Source organism: Gossypium hirsutum, chromosome A05 (genome assembly GCF_007990345.1).
Source record: "Gossypium hirsutum isolate 1008001.06 chromosome A05, Gossypium_hirsutum_v2.1, whole genome shotgun sequence".
Lineage (NCBI taxonomy): Eukaryota > Viridiplantae > Streptophyta > Magnoliopsida > Malvales > Malvaceae > Gossypium > Gossypium hirsutum.
This window is the reverse complement of record NC_053428.1, coordinates 4,215,520-4,233,443: the sequence shown is the minus strand read 5'-3', so window position 1 is coordinate 4,233,443 and position 17,924 is coordinate 4,215,520. Positions and strand designations below refer to the sequence as shown.

The following is a 17,924-nucleotide window of genomic DNA, read 5'->3' as shown; positions in this document are numbered from 1 at the left end:
TCATAACTATTGAAATTCAGAATTTTCACATGAAACTTTAACTTCAAACTCTTTTACAATTAGGTCCTAAACATTCACTTTCTATTCAATTCTTTCAATAAAATCAGCATATAAACAATTTAAAACTCTAATTCCATGCCAAATCATCATATAGTTCCAGAACATATTCATAGCAACTTTCAATTTCTTTCATAGAATTAAAAACTAATGAATTCAACAAGTGGACCTAGTTGTAAAAGTCACAAAAACACAAAAATTTCAAGAAATAATCAAGAATTTAACTTAATTAAAGTAAAAATATGAAAAACTAGCTTGAAGGAACTCTTCCATGGTGTTTTTTCTGAGTAGAATGCAGAAAAATAAAGAGAAATCTAGATAATTCCACTTTAGTCCTAGCTTTATTAAGTAAATTTTGCAATTTTCCAATTTTGCCCTTAATTCTCCTTATTTTCTTGCTGATTTCATGTCTTTCCGTCCAGCCCAAAGAGACCTTGGGTCTATTTTCCTTTTAAACCCTCTTTATTTTATCATTTAAGCTATTTAATCATTTCTCACAATTTTGCATTTGATACAATTTAGTCCTTTTTGTTCAATTAACTATCAGAACTTTAAAATTTCTTGACGAAACTTTAATACTAACTTATTAACGCTCCATAAATATTTATAAAAATATTTATGGCTTGATTTAAAATTCCCGAGGTCTTAATACCTCGTTTTTCGATTCTAATTATTTTAATATTTATTTTTAGTACGCTATTCACTATTTTAATTTTTTTCCTAACTTCACATTTAACTTATACTCACTAAATTAATAATATTTCCTACTCATTTGTCGGATTTAGTGATCTCAAATCACTGTTCTGACACCTCTGAAAATTAGGCTGTTACATTATGAGCTTCCGAGTATTATAAAACAGGAAAAATAAATGCTTAGTAAGTCCGTATAACATGGAATTTAACTTACCATTTAATCACATTAAAGGTAAGCACACAAAACATATTCCAAACAACTTGACCAAAAGCCTAAACACATATCCTTGTCAACATGTTAGTCATGTATTTCATAGAAATATCAATAGACCTTTATGAACTCATAACAATACAATTGCCATATATATACTTTTCATATCATGGATTCATATAACAGGTACCAACCATTTCCATGTATTTCAGATATATTCAGTAATAATCCATTCCGAATCCATATTATCTCATATCAAAACTTTACCCATTGAACCATTTAAAATTTCGATGGATACAAGAGTAGTACACACAAAGTGTACAAAACTGTAATCCGTCTATTCATATTCGGGAATTCTCACATGAGTACTTAAACGGGGAGCTTTCTCTCGAGTCATATAACGAGAAGCTTATCCGGGCTATATAACGGGAAGCTCATAAGAGCCATAATCAGGAAGCTCATACGAGCCAATAACGGGTAGCTCCGAAGAGCTATTATTCAGGAAGCTTTGGATAGTCATGTATTGGGAAATTCAAACGAGCCATATTAGGAAGCTCACAAAGAGCTTTTAATCGGGAAGCCTACGAAAAGCCATATAGTGATACGCTCATAAGAGCTGCGATGTGCCCACAACACATGCAGGATCACGACCGATCGGGATGCTCCGAAGAGTTATTAACGGGAAGCTTGCAAGAACCATATAACGAGAAGCTTAAAAGGGCTAATAACGAGACGTTCTTTCGAGCTGTGGTGTCACTACACGATAATCATGAGTGTCAAAAAGTGCATTTCTGAGACTTCATTACCGTAAATCAACTCGTAAATATTTTATTAGGTTTTGGTTAAGAGAATTTGCTTGAATTAAGAGTAATAGAGTAAAAGTTGAATTATATATTAAAGAAAAATTAAAAAGGACCAAAGAAGCAATTATGTCATTGGCATTAAATAAGGCGGCATAAGATAGATATTTATAAAATTAAAGTTAAAAAATATATATTATAATATATATTACTTAATATTTAAGTAAATATATAATATAACAATAAAGTAAATATAAAAAATAAAAGAAACAAAAAGAAAGACAAAAAGGGAAAGAAGGAAGGAGAAGCTAGGGATTTCAATTGTTCAAAGTTCAATTGGTTAATTAATTTAGTCCATTTTCTTGTAATTTTTATATTTTTGGAATATCGGTATTAAATACTACCCTACCAATGTCAAAATTTTAGAAATTATTGAGTTTTTAAGTGTTGTCTATGTTGAATAATTTTAGTATTAGGGATTAAATTGATAGATTTTTAAGTTAGAAATGAAAAAGGATTGAATTGTATGTAAATTTTGAGTAATAGGGACTAAATTGTAAAAATTTGAAATTTAGGGATTTAAATGAAATTAGGGAGTTAAATTTAGTTTAAAGTGGAATTTGCATGAAAATAAGGAATTAAATGTGAAGAATAAAAATTAGTCTCGGTTTAAGGACTAAATTGAAATTTAGGCAAATATGGAGTTAAAATTTAAAATATTAAATATGAGATTGAATTGCGTGGTATTGATGAATTTTAATTGTTTTAATTCTGTAGCTAACGTGTTATCGGAATCTTCGACTAAAATGGGAAAAGATAAAGTCGACAAGGAATAACTTGAAATTTTCGGTTCATATTTCTATAATCTGAAACTAGTTATTAATTGTTGTAATTTTTATTGAATGTATATGGTAAGTGTTGAGGAAAGTAATTGATATTTTGATAATTGATTGAATGAATTGAATTGGTAGATATATATATTGAATGGATTATTTTTTTAATTGAAATGATTATATGTGTAATTATGTGATTATATGAAAAATCAGTATTGGATATTGATTATATCTAAAATGCGAAATTAAACCCTATTAACTGTATCGAGTTAAGTCAGATATAAATGGCATGCCATAGCATTGGAAGAGTTCAGGGATTTCTTCGACTTTGAGTCGATGAGACACTGGGTGTCAATTTACTACTTCGGATTAATTTGATGAGGCACTGGGTGCCAATTTACTTCATTTTAGCCGATGAGACACTAGGTGTCAATTTATTTCTTCGAATTATCCGATGAGGTACTGGGTACCAAACTGGTGTCTTTGGTTGGATCCGTGTATCCGTCAGAGTTCGAGTCGTGTTAATAGGGGTAAATGAATAATAAATTTATATAATTGGTATTGAAATGGAATGTTATGATAAATGGAAGTGAAATAGTGAATTGAAAATAGATTATGCAATATGTTGCAAATACATGTAATATATGAGTTATATACTCATGAGTTGAATGTGGAATGGATAATGCAAATGTATAATGAAATGTGAAATAAATTGTGAAAAACTATCTATATAGCAAGTATGAGAATTGAGATATTGTGAAACAAATGGAATATGATATGATTGTTATAGTATTTTAATATTAATAAGTGTTTATATTTCAAATGTAAAACTGTAATTTCTTGTTTTTAATTATTCGGAGTATAGAAATACCAATGAGTTTTACTTAGCGTACGGTTTTGTTTTCCGTGCACAGGTTAGGTACTTAATTTTGATCGTCGATTCAGCATCCAACAACGATCCCGAACTCAAACGTGGTAATGTTTATTTTTTTGAAATATGTCGGCATGTACCTAATGTAATGACCTAAAATTCACGGGCACCGGAAAAGTGAGTTATAGGGCCTCCGTCTTAGTGAAATAAGTTCGAAAATAATTATCAAAAATATTTATGAGCCTAGTGGTGTGTCTAATTAGGATCTAATTAAGTGAATTTAGCTTAATTTAGAGTAAGTAATAAAAAGGATTAAATTGAATAAAGGGTAAAAGTTTAATTATAAAGCAATAGAAAATAAAAAGGATTAAAATGGCAATTAAGCCATTGACTACAAATGAGGTGGCATATTGGTGAAATAAAATCAAAGATTTTTTTTAGGTTTTATATATTATAATGATTATTATAATGGTTTTATATTAAATTGTTATGATTATTTAATTGATAATATATTATAAATAAATTAAATAGAAGACAATTGTATGGTAATAAAATATACATGTGTAAGAATTGTATGGGTACATTTGTAATTTAAATATTTAATTACTTATAATTTAAGTATAAAGATATTTTATAATTATTAATTGTATTAATTAAATCATGAGATTTTTATTTAATAAGCAAATTAGATAATGATATTTGAAATAATATAAATATGTACACTTGTTATATAATTATTAATTTACTTAATATTAAAGTAAAATATATTTTAATATATTATATTAATATTATATTATGTTAATAAAATAATAAAGTATAAAAGAATTAAAGAAATAAAGAAACAAAAGGGAATAGAAACAGAATTGAAAACGGGAAGCAGGGGAGAAAAAGAGAAAGAAAAAGGGAAAGAAAAATAAAAGAGAAAACTAAGGATTTGAAGCTTGGAGTTAATTTGGTAAGTCAATTAAGTCCTTTTTAGTTAATTTTGATGTTTTAGGAGCTTTGAAACAAGATTTTGATGAAATTAAGTTGATAGTTCAAGAGTTCATATGTTTCCAAGTAGGGTTCATGTTGGAAAAATTATGGAATTAGGGATTTAATTGAATGAATTCTAAGTTAGAATTGATTAAGGGATTAAATTGTAAACTAGGCTATAAGTTTTATGTTGTAGGGACTAAATTGAAGAAATTTCAAAATTAGGGAAATATGCTGGAAATTTTATAGTTAAATATAAGTTTAGACAAAATTTGAATAGAAAAAGAGAGTGAATTGGATTAAGAAAATAATTAAGTTTAGTTAGGATTAAATTGAGAATAAGGTAGGAATTGTTTAGAAATTTAATTATTTATTATAGTTAATGCTGTAAATAATAATGTAAATTACTATTATTTTTGTAGCCAACAAAGAACCTGAAGCATCAGCATCGAAAGGAAAGGAGAAAGTCATTGAGGACTAAAACGGGAGAATTACGGTGTGTATTACTATAATTCAAATTTTAATTATTATTGATTGCTGAAATTTTAATTGTTATGTATGGTAAATAAGACTTGAGGTAAGTATGTGAAATTGATATGAATATTGAGTGAAAATGAAAGTGATATAAATTGAATCAAATTGAATTGAATAAGTGAATTATGGAATATGTGATTATTTGAAAAGTGTATTGATTGAAAATAAATAAATTGTGACAAATGTATGGTGTTGATGGTATACACTTGTGTGAAAATTAATTTGTATATGAATTAAGATAATAGATATTTGAATTGAATGAGTATTGAAAATTTTTGTATAAATGAAATTGAAATTAGAAAAAGTAAAATAATACCCTATTAACTTGTCGGACTAGATTCGATACAAATAGCATGCCATTGGATTTGTAATGTGATGAAGAGATTGTAGTTCGGCCGAGAGGATGTTTCTGTTATTATATACTTCGGTTTATCCGAATAGGCATTTAATGCCTTATTGGTGTGTTTGGGAGGATATATTATACCGGTGTGTTATGGAGGATTTACAATATTCCGGGTGTGTTTGGGTTGGATATCCTGGTGTGTTTGGATGGAATCCGCGTATCTGTCATAGTCCGAGCTTTGTTAATAGGGTAAATAATTGAAATGAAATTTTGAAAATGAGATTATTTATTTTAGCACTATTAAAAAGTACGATAAAGAATGTATGAACTAAATTATGAATTGAGTTAGTATGAGAAAAATGAATTATGAATTTAAGATTTATGAAGTAAAATAATTATATATAAAAGTAGTTTAAATAATTATAAAATTTATGGTTGATGTTTGTAATTTATTAATATTAAATAGTCTTGATTTATAGTAATACCACTGAGTATATCCATACTCAGCGTACGGTTGTTTCCGTGCGCAGGTTAGTAAAAGTCAAGTGTTCCGGCTCAGCATCCAGAACAATCCCGACTCCAACACAAATTTGGTGATGTATATTTTTTTTAGGTAAAGGTGGCATGTACATAGGTGTTATTTAGCCACTTGAATATGTATATTACTTTGGGTAGTGAAGGATGAATTATAAAATTTAGATGGTTAAATGAAATGGTAAGGAAAGTACATGATATTTTGATACATGAACATTAAGTTGTTAAATGAATGAAGTTTTTAATCAATTTTGAATGATGCTATGATAGTTATTAAGTTAAAATTTTGTTAATGATATAAATATTAGTTATATGAATGTGAAATATTGGTGTTAGTTGTTTTGGTTTGAATTTGCAGGAGGTTTAGGTAAAAATAAGCAGAAATGCTGTCGAAATTTTTATAAAAAAAATTTTGGAATACCCGAACAAGTCCCGTTCTACTTTTAATACGTGTTTGAACTTCGAGAGTTCAAGATAGGGACTTAATTATTATATTATACTATGAAAGTTATATTAATTGTAAATTATTCGTAAGTTGTCTGATATGTCCGGTAATGCCTCATAACCTCGTTCCAGTAACGGTTTAGGGTTAGAGGGTGTTACACCTAGGGTGTCTAAATAATAGTTATTTTGTGAATTGTTTGTAAATGAGGTTATAAATATAATGTTAGTTTGGTATATATATAAACATGAGAAATTAAGTTAATGTTTAAGTGTTCGTGAATTAGGCAAAATAAATTGAATTAGGCATGATTTGAATGATGTTTTAATGATATGAAATGATGATATAATTGTGGTGCCTATAAGGGTACATTAGTTAGGCACCTAGGATGATTATTTTAATATGCTTTGAATGAGTTTGATTGGTTTTGATTGGAATATTATATGGTATGAAATATTTGTAAATTATGTCTGTTTGATAGATAAGTTTCGGTAATGTTCTAAACCCTATTTTGGTGACAGATGTCAACATATACAGGACTACAACTAATACGGGAACATAGTATCCATCGAATTTCATTTATTCAAACTGGACTTTATATTTTTCAGACATTACATGATATGTCATCAATTTCATATATATGACATTTGTAACACTCCTTACCCGAGACCGTCTCTGGAATCGAGTACGAGATGTCATCCAATTTAACTTACCGATTCGGAGCATAAAAATTTGCTTTTAAAATTAAATTCACTGTTCATAACAACACTGTTCACCTGCGCAACTGTCACTAATTTAATTATAACTTGAGTTACGAAACTCAAAATTTAAATCTGTAAATTTTACGTGAAACTAGAATCATATTCCTACTTACCATAAAATTTTCAGAATTTTTGACTTAGCACATTAGTACAGTTTATTCTTTAAAGTATCCCCTGTTTCACAGCTCGACAGATCTGACCTCTTGGCGCTAAAAATCAAATATCTAATTGTACAGAATTCATATAAGGTTACCATTAATTTATTTTAAAAATAGACTCACTAAGGAATATAAAAATATAAATTATGACCTATAATTATTTCTGTACAATTTATAATGATTTTCTAAAGTTAGAACAGGGACTTCAAAAACCATTCTGACCCTATCTCACTAAAATTTAAATATCTCAAAATATAAGATTCTTTTGCCTACACTGTTTCTTTCATGTAAAAATAGACTTGATAAGCTTTAATTCTATATATCATTCACCCTCTAATTCTATTTCTACTATTTATGGTGATTTTTCACATTCACGTCACTGCTGCTGTCAAAGAAACTGCTTCTTTGAATTAGTTACCATTTAAACATACATAACTCCAAAACATATTCTTTAATAACTACTTCAATAGTAACATTAGCCATATCATTTGGACATGCTCAAAATGATTAAGACTCTATACATGCCATAGTTTAAACATTTTGAAAAGCACATAATACCGAGATGGTTATGATAGTGTGATACGAGCTCCGACGATCCCCAATTCGAGCAAGCTCAAAACACTATAAAACAATGGAAAAAAAGAAAGGTGTAAGCTATAAATAGCTTAGTAAGTTACATGTAAACAATAATTATTCATTTAATAATTAACACTTTTAACATATAACTAATCAAAACATTTCTTAGCAATTTCAATCACTTACACATGCACAATCTTACCAATTCACTTGCATATATATTTTCACACTTAACATTTATCACATATGCTCAATTCTTTCAATTGTACCTGCATACACACTTCATTTCATATTCACTTTAACCCATCATTAATCCCGTTGAACACTCGGAATATACACAGATACGTAGAGATTTAGCACATAAGTGCAACACTGATATGTAGCCGAAGCTACCACTGTTATGTAGCCGAAGCTACCATTGTTATGTAGCCGAAGCTACCACTGAAACGTAGTCGAAGCTACCACTGATCAATAACACTAGAAATGTCCATGGGCCTGCTCACACAAGTTGTCAGGTGTCTGCAACACATGCTAGATCACCCAGCACCCGGGACTCGCTGTAACACTGTAACACTGATCTCTAGTGACATGTCACTTGTATCCACTTCTATTCCTAAGTTCAACCGGGAATTTACACTTAACACTTTATTTTCAACACTTTAACACTTGAATAATTCATGAACAATTTTCCTTCCACATTGAATATTAATTCACATATCAAATATAATTCACAATTTATAAAAATATAACTATTATTTACACGTAACTTACCTCGGATGCAAAACGACTACTTTTGTAATTTAGTCGATAACTTTCTCTTTTCCCCGATCACTTCTACTATTTCTTCTTTCTTGATCTATATTAACATAATTTAATACATTTTATCAACATTTCATTCAAATACAATTCATACACAACATTTTGGCAAATTTACATTTTTCCCCAAAACTTTTCAAAAATTCCACTTTTGTCCCTAAGCTCGTAAAAAGAAAATTCACTAAATTCTTAAATTTCAAACTTCACTAAATCATATTTCATGCTCATAACAGCTCTCAATTTCACAAAATCACAACTTTATGCACACTTTACCATCTTTCACAATTTAGCCCTTTTTCAACATTTTTCATTGAAATTCATCTAGTAAAACTTGTAATTAACACTTCAAACATTCATTATCTAACATCACTAATCAATTTACAATTATATCATGAATGGGTCAATTTTTAAACTTTAATTTCATTTAAATTAAATGGTAGAAACATGAAATTCAAGCTTCAATAAGCATAAAAATACGAAAATAATTAAAAACGGGGCAAGAAATCACTTACAATTGAGCTTAGGAAAATCAAAACCCTTAACTATGGTAACCTGAAACTTTCGGCAGCAAGCTTCTGATTTTTTTGAAGAAGATGGACACTTATTTTCTCTTTATTTTGTCTTTTACCCAATTTGGACAAAAATGCCCTTGACCCATTACTTAGATATTTTTCTAGAAATACCCTTTTGTGTCCATAACACTAATTTATGGTCTAATTGCCACATAAACACTTCCAATTTCATGCAATAATTCAATTAAGTCATTTAATCACTAATTAGACACACTTTGCATTTTTCTCAATTTAGTCCTAAAAATTCAATTAAGCACTAAAGCATTAAAATTTCCTATCCATATTTTCACACAATATTTCAATCAATCAGTAACTAATAAAAATTTATAAAATTAAACTATTTCACTTCGGATTTGTGGTTACGAAACCACTATTCCGATTAGGCCCTATTTCGGGCTATCACAACATTTACACATTTCACATATACAACATTCAATTTTAACACATAAATATACAAAATTTACTTATACAAACTTCCCTTGACAAGTGTTCGTTGATTTGTTGTCTACTAATCTGACACTTTCTCTTTTCCTCGATCAGATTCTGTATTTTGTCTTTCAGGATCTATACGAGTAAATTTAACTCAATTTAATACAATTCATATTCAATTCAATTCGCATCTTAGGTTAAATTACCATTTTGCCCCTATACTTTTATTTAATTATGATTTCATCCTTAGGCTCGAAAAATGAAATTCATACAATTTAATCTTTGTTCCAAGCCTAGTCAATTTTTACATGTCACAGTAGCAGCCCATGTATTTCATAAAATTCAAAAAAATTTCATGAATTTTACAACTTTTCAATTTAGTCTCTAAATCATAATTTCATCAAAATTCCCTTTACAAAAGTTGTTTATCTATCAACAACCTTTCATTTTCTATCATAAAACTTCATAATTCAACTATATTCATCCATGGAAAAACCCTAGTACTTTGATAACTTTGCAAATTAATCCCCAAGATAGCCAAATTAAGTTATTACGATCTCGAAAATATAAAAATTACTAAAAACGAGATAAGAAAACATACCTAATTGAGCAAAACAAGTTTTCTAGAACTCAATACCCGTAGCTAAGGTTTTCATGGATTTTCATTTGGGAAAGATGATAATATGATGATATTTTCTTTTCTTTTATTATTTATCATCTTTATTTTTCATATTTCCAATTTTGTCATTTCCTTTATTTAATTTTCCATGGATGAATCATCATACTTATCTACTAACCCCTCTTAATGGTCTATTTGTCATATAAGGACCTCTAATTTTGAATTTCATAGCTATTTGATACCTATAGCTACTAGAACTCAACTTTTGCATTTTATGCAATTTGGTCCTTTATCAAATTAGACATGTAATCAATATTACGAATTTTTCATATAATATTTCCATCATAATTCAAACCATAAAATAATATTAAAATAAATTTTCTTTTCGGACTCGAATTTGTGATCCCGAAACCACTGTTTCGATTTCACTAAAAATAGGCTGTTACAAATATAATTTAATTTTTTGAAAATAAATTACCCCATCCACAACGTATGCCTTGATCATCTGTCGGTACACAATTAGAGTTTTTGACTTCCTAATGTTCGAACAAGTATTCCATCTAAAATATAAACTAAACTCTTTAGAAAATATTTTCGTGAAAAAAATATTGATCCAAGTTTAAATTTTTTTTACATATTCATAAGTGGAACACATTTACTTGATGACCCACTGATGCTAGAAATGACATCTTTTATAGCGCCCAAGATTGTAGCAGTATCAGACAACCACCTATATCGACAGTTCTATGCTTTGTTCCTTGACAAATCTCCCGATATACCATCGCTATTACTATCGAACCCCAGCTATAGGAATGGGCACATTGCAAATCACTCCGTAAGGGCAGGAATATAAAGTGGACTCTATTTTTATTGGAATCCGGCATAAGTACCCTCTATAAGTTGTAGTATATAGGCCCGAGTAGCCTGTATCTTCTCCATCTTGGTCGCATAATCCGAAATTGTTTCAAAATTTGTCTTTAGCCACAAAATTTTAAACTCGTAAATTTATCGGTACCATCACCTAAAGAGCATCCAAGCAAGTCATAGCAAAGCGTCGCAAGATCTGCTATATAACTTGAACTAATTACCGTATCACCGTCCACGGGGAGCCTTAATTACGTTGCAATATCCTCCAGTGTGATGGTACATTCCCCACACGGTAAATGAAAGGTGTGCGTTTTTGGGCGCCACTGGTCAACTAGTGCCGACATTAAGTTGCCCTTCAGCTCAAACACACGGATTAATGTCGCTAATCCAAATCCCGCGGCATCTAAGTAGGGCATAATCTGTGTGTCTGGTAGGTAGCTTAAACCATGGCCATGTGGCCTCAATATGCAGTACGAACTCTTGTCTTACTAAAAAATTGGTTAATATCTCACAATTAAATAAAAAATTACTTGCAACTATGCCAAAAAAATACGCACAACATTAGAAAATTCTCTTACTGGTAAATGGATCGTTCTAACTGTGTGATCTTCTATAGTAATTAAAGAACTCATATCGATATCTGCACAAACAATTAAAATTTTAATATTCGACTTAACAAATAAACAAGATAAAAATTATGCTTAGTTCTAATACTTAAACAATTAATTTTATCTCAATTTACTTTTAAAAAATAATGTCAACCAATAAAAATGTGAAATATAGTATAAGTACATATAGTCCAATGGATAGTATACTTACAAAGCTGAAAACAAAGCCTTGAATACCTAAAAAATAATAATAATGAACTTTTAACACAATCCTAAACTATTAACAGTAATTATAATATTAGCAAAATAAATAAATACATGTTCCTTTTGGGAGATCTTTGGCTGAGGAGAGGGAAGGAAGAGCCATCCAAGTGTTTGCAATATAAAAAAAATCAAATATACAAATTAATTAGTACTAATCTTTTAACACAAATATCACACCTTAATATTAAACATCTACTAATATAACTAATTATACTAAAAGAAATTAAAACATACTTTTATTTTGATTTTCAAGGATAATAAATACTAACCTCTTAACAAAATAACATACTTTAATAATACTAAACTACTATTAAAATAACTAATTATATTAAAATAAATAAATAAATAAAAACATAAAGCAAAGGAAGGGGGTGGGGGGGGAAGACCTTCAGCGGAACAATTTGTGCGGGGGTTGGGTGACCAAACCGACCCCCATTTGTAATAATTAAAAATAATATTTATATTATATATATTTTTTAAAAGTTGAAAAAAATTGGTATAATAAATTTCAGGTATTGGAATTCAAGCTCGTGATTGATGGGTTACATCGATGACACTAATAAATATAATATTTTTCTGTTATATATATAAAAAAATGATGTATTTCAGGTTTAAAATACGGGTGCCGTCGATTGATCAAGCTACACCTAAAAAATATATTCTTTTTAAAAAAGGAGAGGGGTGTCGGCGATTGGTTAGAGGACGCCAATTTTTTGTTTACTGTAGAATTCGCCTAAATTTATTAATATTAGTGCCTTTATCTTATTTTGGTATTTATTTATTTTATATTATTTATGTAAAAAATTTTAAATTTATTATTATATTTTTTTGAAAACATTTATGTATTTTTATATGATATGTTTGGTTTAGTCAAAATTGTACATATATGATTTTATATGAATTAAGTATGATTTGCAATTTCGTAAGTTTTTAAAAAAAATTGCAAGTTAAAAGAAATTAAAATTTATATTTCTGTTGTAAATTAGAAATCGGATTGAGTGATAAAATGATTTCCATGGGTTCAAATTCGAAGAAGTTGTAATTTCAACTTGTTTTTATGTAAAACAAGGAAAAGCTCAAAATTATATATATAATTAATTTAGAGCCGTTTTTTAATTATACTAGAATTAAAGGATAAAAAATAATCAAAATATTATTGAATAATAAAATAATTTTTAATGTGCAAAATTTATATATATTTAAAAAAATATAGACGCAGGTTAAATGAGAAAAATAAAAGAATGAACATACATGAAAGTAATATATATAACTGCTCAATTACGCTACCCTATGCATTGGGATAGCTTTTATATATAGTTATAGGATTTTCGTGCAAAATGTATTGAGTGGAGAGAAATGGGAGGAGATAAAGGAACAGTGTGTGTGACTGGAGGTACTGGGTTCATAGGTTCATGGCTCATCAAGAGGCTTCTTCAGGAGGGTTATTCTGTCCGTACCACTGTCAGTGCTGATCCAGGTAACACTACCGCTTTATAAGCAGATCCATTTAAATATATCAGTTTCAAGCTAAGAAAATTAATATTTTGAGCAGATGTACTTGATTTACCCCCATATTCCTGTTGAAATTTTGCAGAAAACAAAAAAGACCTTAGTTTCCTCACTAGTCTACCAGGAGCAGCCGAAATGCTGAAAATCTTGAGTGCAGATCTTAATGACCCCAACAGTTTCGATGCAGCCATTGAAGGAAGCAAGGCAGTGCTCCATGTTGCCACTCCCATGAGTTTCGATGGTAAAGAATCTCTGGAAGCGGTAACAGAGAGGTCAACAAGTGGAGCACTAGGCATCTTGAAGGCATGCTTAAGATCAAAAACAGTGAAGCGAGTTGTGTATACTTCAAGTGCAGCCACTGTTATTTACAATGGCCAAGAGATGGACATGATGGATGAGAGTTTCTGTACTGATGTGGATTTCGTTACGCAAAAATTAAACCCACAAACACATCCTTACATTATTTCCAAGACATTCACAGAAAGGGCGGTTCTTGAATTTGGTACACAACATGGACTGGATGTGGTGACAGTGAATCCTGGTTCCGTTGTCGGTCCTTTCATATGCCCCAAGTTCCCTCGCTCAGTGCGCTCATCATTGGCTCTGGTCTTAGGTACAAACTTGCTACTTGTCTCAGTAATATTTTTCTGTTTCAGCCTAAATAGACTTATTAAACGAGGAAGCTGAATAATCTGTACAGGGAACCGATCTGAGTATGGTTTCCTTCTGAATATGCCCATGGTGCATGTTGATGATGTGGCAAGGGCACATATATTCCTGCTTGAATATCCAGATGTAAAAGGGAGATACAATTGTGCTTCCAACACCATAAGCCTTGACAAGTTGGCTGAATTCCTACGTGGGAAGTACCCAGAGTTCCCAATTCCATCACCAGAGTGAGTAACAGTCCAAACTTGCATGATAAAAATCACAGAGTTATACTCCAACTTGTTATTTGTGTGTTGCACAGATCCTTGGCAGAAATCAAAGATATAAAACGTCCTGGTGTGTCATCAAAGAAACTGTTGGGCATAGGTTTCGAATTTAATAATGGGCTGGAGGAAATGTATGATGGACCCATTCAGTGCTGCAAGGAAAGAGGATATCTGTAGTTGAGGAAGGGCCTGGATGGAATCAGTTGAAATATCCAATAAATTAGTTCCCTTGTCTTCATGAAGCAATGCTATAAGCAATTAAAATAAAAATTCAATGTATGTTGTCGTTTCTAATGTTTCCAAGCTAGTTTCTGCATTATGTATTATTGTTTCTTATGGATCAATTATGTATCTTAAATCCTGATGCAAATAACTTGTGAATTAATTATTTTAAATAAAAAGAATTCATCCCATAAATTTATACTTGTAAAAAATATAATAAATTCATAATTCTTTCAATTAAAAATAAAAAGTAAATATACTTTTTTTGGTGAAATTTTACTATTAGACCTTGTATTTTGTGTAAACTGTGAATTTAGTACCTATACTTAAAATTTGATCAATTTTAGTCTCAATACTTTTCGAATTTTAAAATTTTAGTCCCGATCCAATAGTAACAGTTAAATCTATTTGGTTAAATTATGTCATAAGTCCCGTATTATTCGTAAAGTTATAAATTTAGTCAATGTTTTCCAATTGGATTATTCTTAGTGCTATCTGCTTTAAATTTCAAAATTTTAGTCTTAATGTAAACCACATGTGTTAAATCTATTAATTGATCTTTTGTGAGCAATATGTGAAAATAACAAACAAATATAGGATTACACATGTGATCATATATCTGACACATCAAATTTTAAAAATAACATAACTTAATTTAATGAATTTAATAGCTATCATTTAATTAGGACTAAAATTTTCAATTTCTAAAAGTACAGAGACTGAAAATGACCAAATTAAAGTACAGGTACTAAATTCACAACATATGCAAAGTACAGGGTCTAATAGTAGAATTGACCCTTTTTTTTAATTCGTTTATTCCTCCTCCCTTTCTTTCCAGGTTGCCCATAGAAAGTTGATTCTCCATCTTTGCTTCCTGTTTCTCTTTCTCAGTTTCTTCTTCGATCCTATTATTTGAGTATTTGAGTAACAGCAATGGCAGACAAGCCAAGCCGAGCCTTGATTTTATACGGTGACGGGTTGGCCCGTTTCATTCACCCATCACATGCCCATCTCCACTCTCTCGCATCTACAGCCAACTGTGGTTTCTTGAGCCTCCCTAATGCTCCTCCTTCAGGTTCCCCTTATCAATTCCTTGTCTCTTTTCTTGTTTTTCAGTTTCAGCTCCCTCTTTTAACAGTGGGTAATCAATATATAATCTCTTTAAAATGCACCCAAACATTGAAAGATATATTCTTTTGCTTTCTTCTTCTTCTTCAGATTGCTATGAAAAATTCTGGATTTTCCTAATTGATTCGGCTGTTTTTAGTGTAATTAAAATAATTGTTTGGAATGGATGAAATTACGATGGATTTTCATAGTTTTTCGTTCTTTAATTTGGTACTTAGAGATTACAACGATTGGTTGGAAGTTAGAACCTTACTGATTGACGGAATAAGCTTTAGGTTCTATGTTAGTTCAATAATTAGTCAAAGTGTAAGTCTTTGCTCCATTCCTTTGATAATTCATCTCTATTTAACAGCTCCCCTTGCCTTTCTTAGTAATAAATTCATGCTTCTTTTCACATATTTTTTTAATTGTTGTTATTCATCCACCATATGGGAATTTACTTGGATTTAGACTGCAGAAAGCGAGGATGATAGGACAGTAAGAGAGTTTGCTGTGCTGGTGGATGCCTTTGAGACATTGAACAAGGTGAGATGCCTATAATTCTAGGTTATTTGATAAGTGAATTTCATGATAAATTCTTCAACGTTCTTTGGTTTCATGACCTTTTTTCAGAACGGCCAATTTTCTAGTGAGGTCAAGTCTCAAAAGTCATCTTTGATTCCAACCATGTCTGAGAGGTATTATCATTTACACTTTGCTGAGTTTTAATTGTTGGAAGCTATAATATGCCACTCAACATGCTTCTTTTATCTCAGTTCAGGTTTATGGGAATGAAAGCTGCTATATTGAGTAACAATTCTGGTTTGCAGTCTTTTGGAGAAAAACTTGGCTTCAATGTATTGAACTTGAATGGACTGTTTGGAAATAGTAATACTCCCCCTGTTTCATCGATTGATAATTTGGCTTCTAAGTTGCTGTCCTTACTTGGATTCCAAGAAGGGAAGATAAAGGAATCCAACCAGTTCGATTTAGTGATTTTGCATGTTGGGTCTGGGGAGAACTTGAGTGCTAATAGTGGCAATGATGTGGAATTCTTGAATGCTTTGCTTGGTGCTATTATGAGTATAGCTAAGCCTGGAACTGAAATTGGTTCTCGTCTACTCTTGTCCCTTGTAATGAGCTATGGGTCTGTGTCAAAGGCTGATGAGCCGGGTTTGTCCATTTTGAGCACTAAATATGAGAAGAATCCTAATCTTTCAGCACTTTTCCCTAATCAGAGTTACACCATGAGAGGAGAAAGTCAAAGAAATGATGTTAGGTGAGGAAAAAACTTTATGAACTCTTATTTTGACATTTTGTGTGGATCATTTAACTAATTTACGATGAACAGGCAGTATGGTCCAATGTTATTCGCCCAATATCAGTATGCTGTAACCCGCAATGATATGGTAGAGACTTTTTCTTTTGAAGAATTTAAAGAGGTACAAACTGACCGAGAGATAATTTTGGAAACCTGTTTGTAGCTTGTTCGTTTAGGTCGCAAAGTAATTTTTACTTGTCATGTCTCCAAAGTTTAAACATGCATCTTTTCAATCTTCATAACCCAAAGTGAAATCGTACATAGAAAACATGGAAATAACCGTGGTATCCTATTTTTGGTTGCAGTGTTCAGGAAATCTTACTATACCGGCTGACCGGTTGCTGCATGAGATAGCATTTAAGCTTTGGAAGGCACCCAAGTACGGTGCCTAAGAGGGACTTTTATCTGTCTCCGCTTACATGATTTAAAGTTCCAACTTTTGAATATAAGCTTCAAAATAAGAGAAAGGTGATATAGATAAGGTTATGGTGGATCCTGTACTGTTGAAATCCTTTTTACCAAGGTGGTGTTACTCTTCACCGTTAACTTAAGCTGACGATATTTGTCTTTGTATAAGTGGGATATGATGTTACACTTGCTCACTATTGACCCAAGCCAGTTAATAATCACGTTTTGCAGAGTTGATCTCAACTTTATATTGCTCATCACTATATGGGTTAAGGTTCTAATTAAATCCAGTCTTTTAGCTGATGTGATTGTTTTTCATGTGCTTTGCTCGGCCTTTTTGGGAGAACAATTTGCATTAACAAGATAAATATGCTGCTACTTTGTTACCACAGAAACACGAGTGATGTAGATACGGATATCTAAAGAATCAAAGTCAATTTGCTTTAGTTAAAAAAAATG

General features: G+C 30.5%; 2 protein-coding genes across 4 annotated transcripts; both read left to right on the top strand.

Moving 5' to 3' along the window:
• The first annotated feature begins 13,185 nt into the window (after positions 1-13,185).
• Positions 13,186-14,701, top strand: LOC107958885 (vestitone reductase). Its single transcript, XM_016894786.2, has 4 exons — positions 13,186-13,440; positions 13,558-14,085; positions 14,173-14,368; positions 14,443-14,701. Exons 1-4 carry the CDS (start codon positions 13,320-13,322, stop codon positions 14,582-14,584), a joined length of 987 nt encoding a protein of 328 aa, XP_016750275.1. The 5' UTR covers positions 13,186-13,319; the 3' UTR covers positions 14,585-14,701.
• A 766-nt stretch (positions 14,702-15,467) lies between these two features.
• Positions 15,468-17,708, top strand: LOC107958883 (uncharacterized). Of its 3 annotated transcripts, none has more exons than XM_016894783.2 (6): positions 15,468-15,704; positions 16,215-16,282; positions 16,370-16,434; positions 16,518-17,015; positions 17,088-17,178; positions 17,363-17,708. In XM_016894783.2, the coding sequence occupies exons 1-6, from the start codon at positions 15,563-15,565 to the stop codon at positions 17,447-17,449; spliced, it is 951 nt and encodes a 316-aa protein (XP_016750272.1). In that variant the 5' UTR covers positions 15,468-15,562; the 3' UTR covers positions 17,450-17,708. The 3 variants fall into 3 exon arrangements, with proteins under 3 accessions (XP_016750272.1, XP_040968844.1, XP_016750273.1); XM_016894784.2 differs by having other exon boundaries at positions 15,472-15,704; positions 16,208-16,282; XM_041112910.1 differs by lacking the exon at positions 17,088-17,178.
• The last annotated feature ends 216 nt before the right edge of the window (positions 17,709-17,924 follow it).

Coding starts and splice junctions, on each gene's coding strand:
- LOC107958885 (XM_016894786.2), top strand. CDS start 13,320: ATGGGAGGAGATAAAGGAACAGTGTGTGTGACTGGAGGTACTGGGTTC. Junction 13,441..13,557: donor CACTGTCAGTGCTGATCCAG/GTAACACTACCG, acceptor GAAATTTTGCAG/AAAACAAAAAAGACCTTAGT. Junction 14,086..14,172: donor ATCATTGGCTCTGGTCTTAG/GTACAAACTTGC, acceptor TAATCTGTACAG/GGAACCGATCTGAGTATGGT.
- LOC107958883 (XM_016894783.2), top strand. CDS start 15,563: ATGGCAGACAAGCCAAGCCGAGCCTTGATTTTATACGGTGACGGGTTG. Junction 16,435..16,517: donor ATTCCAACCATGTCTGAGAG/GTATTATCATTT, acceptor ATCTCAGTTCAG/GTTTATGGGAATGAAAGCTG. Junction 17,016..17,087: donor AGTCAAAGAAATGATGTTAG/GTGAGGAAAAAA, acceptor TACGATGAACAG/GCAGTATGGTCCAATGTTAT.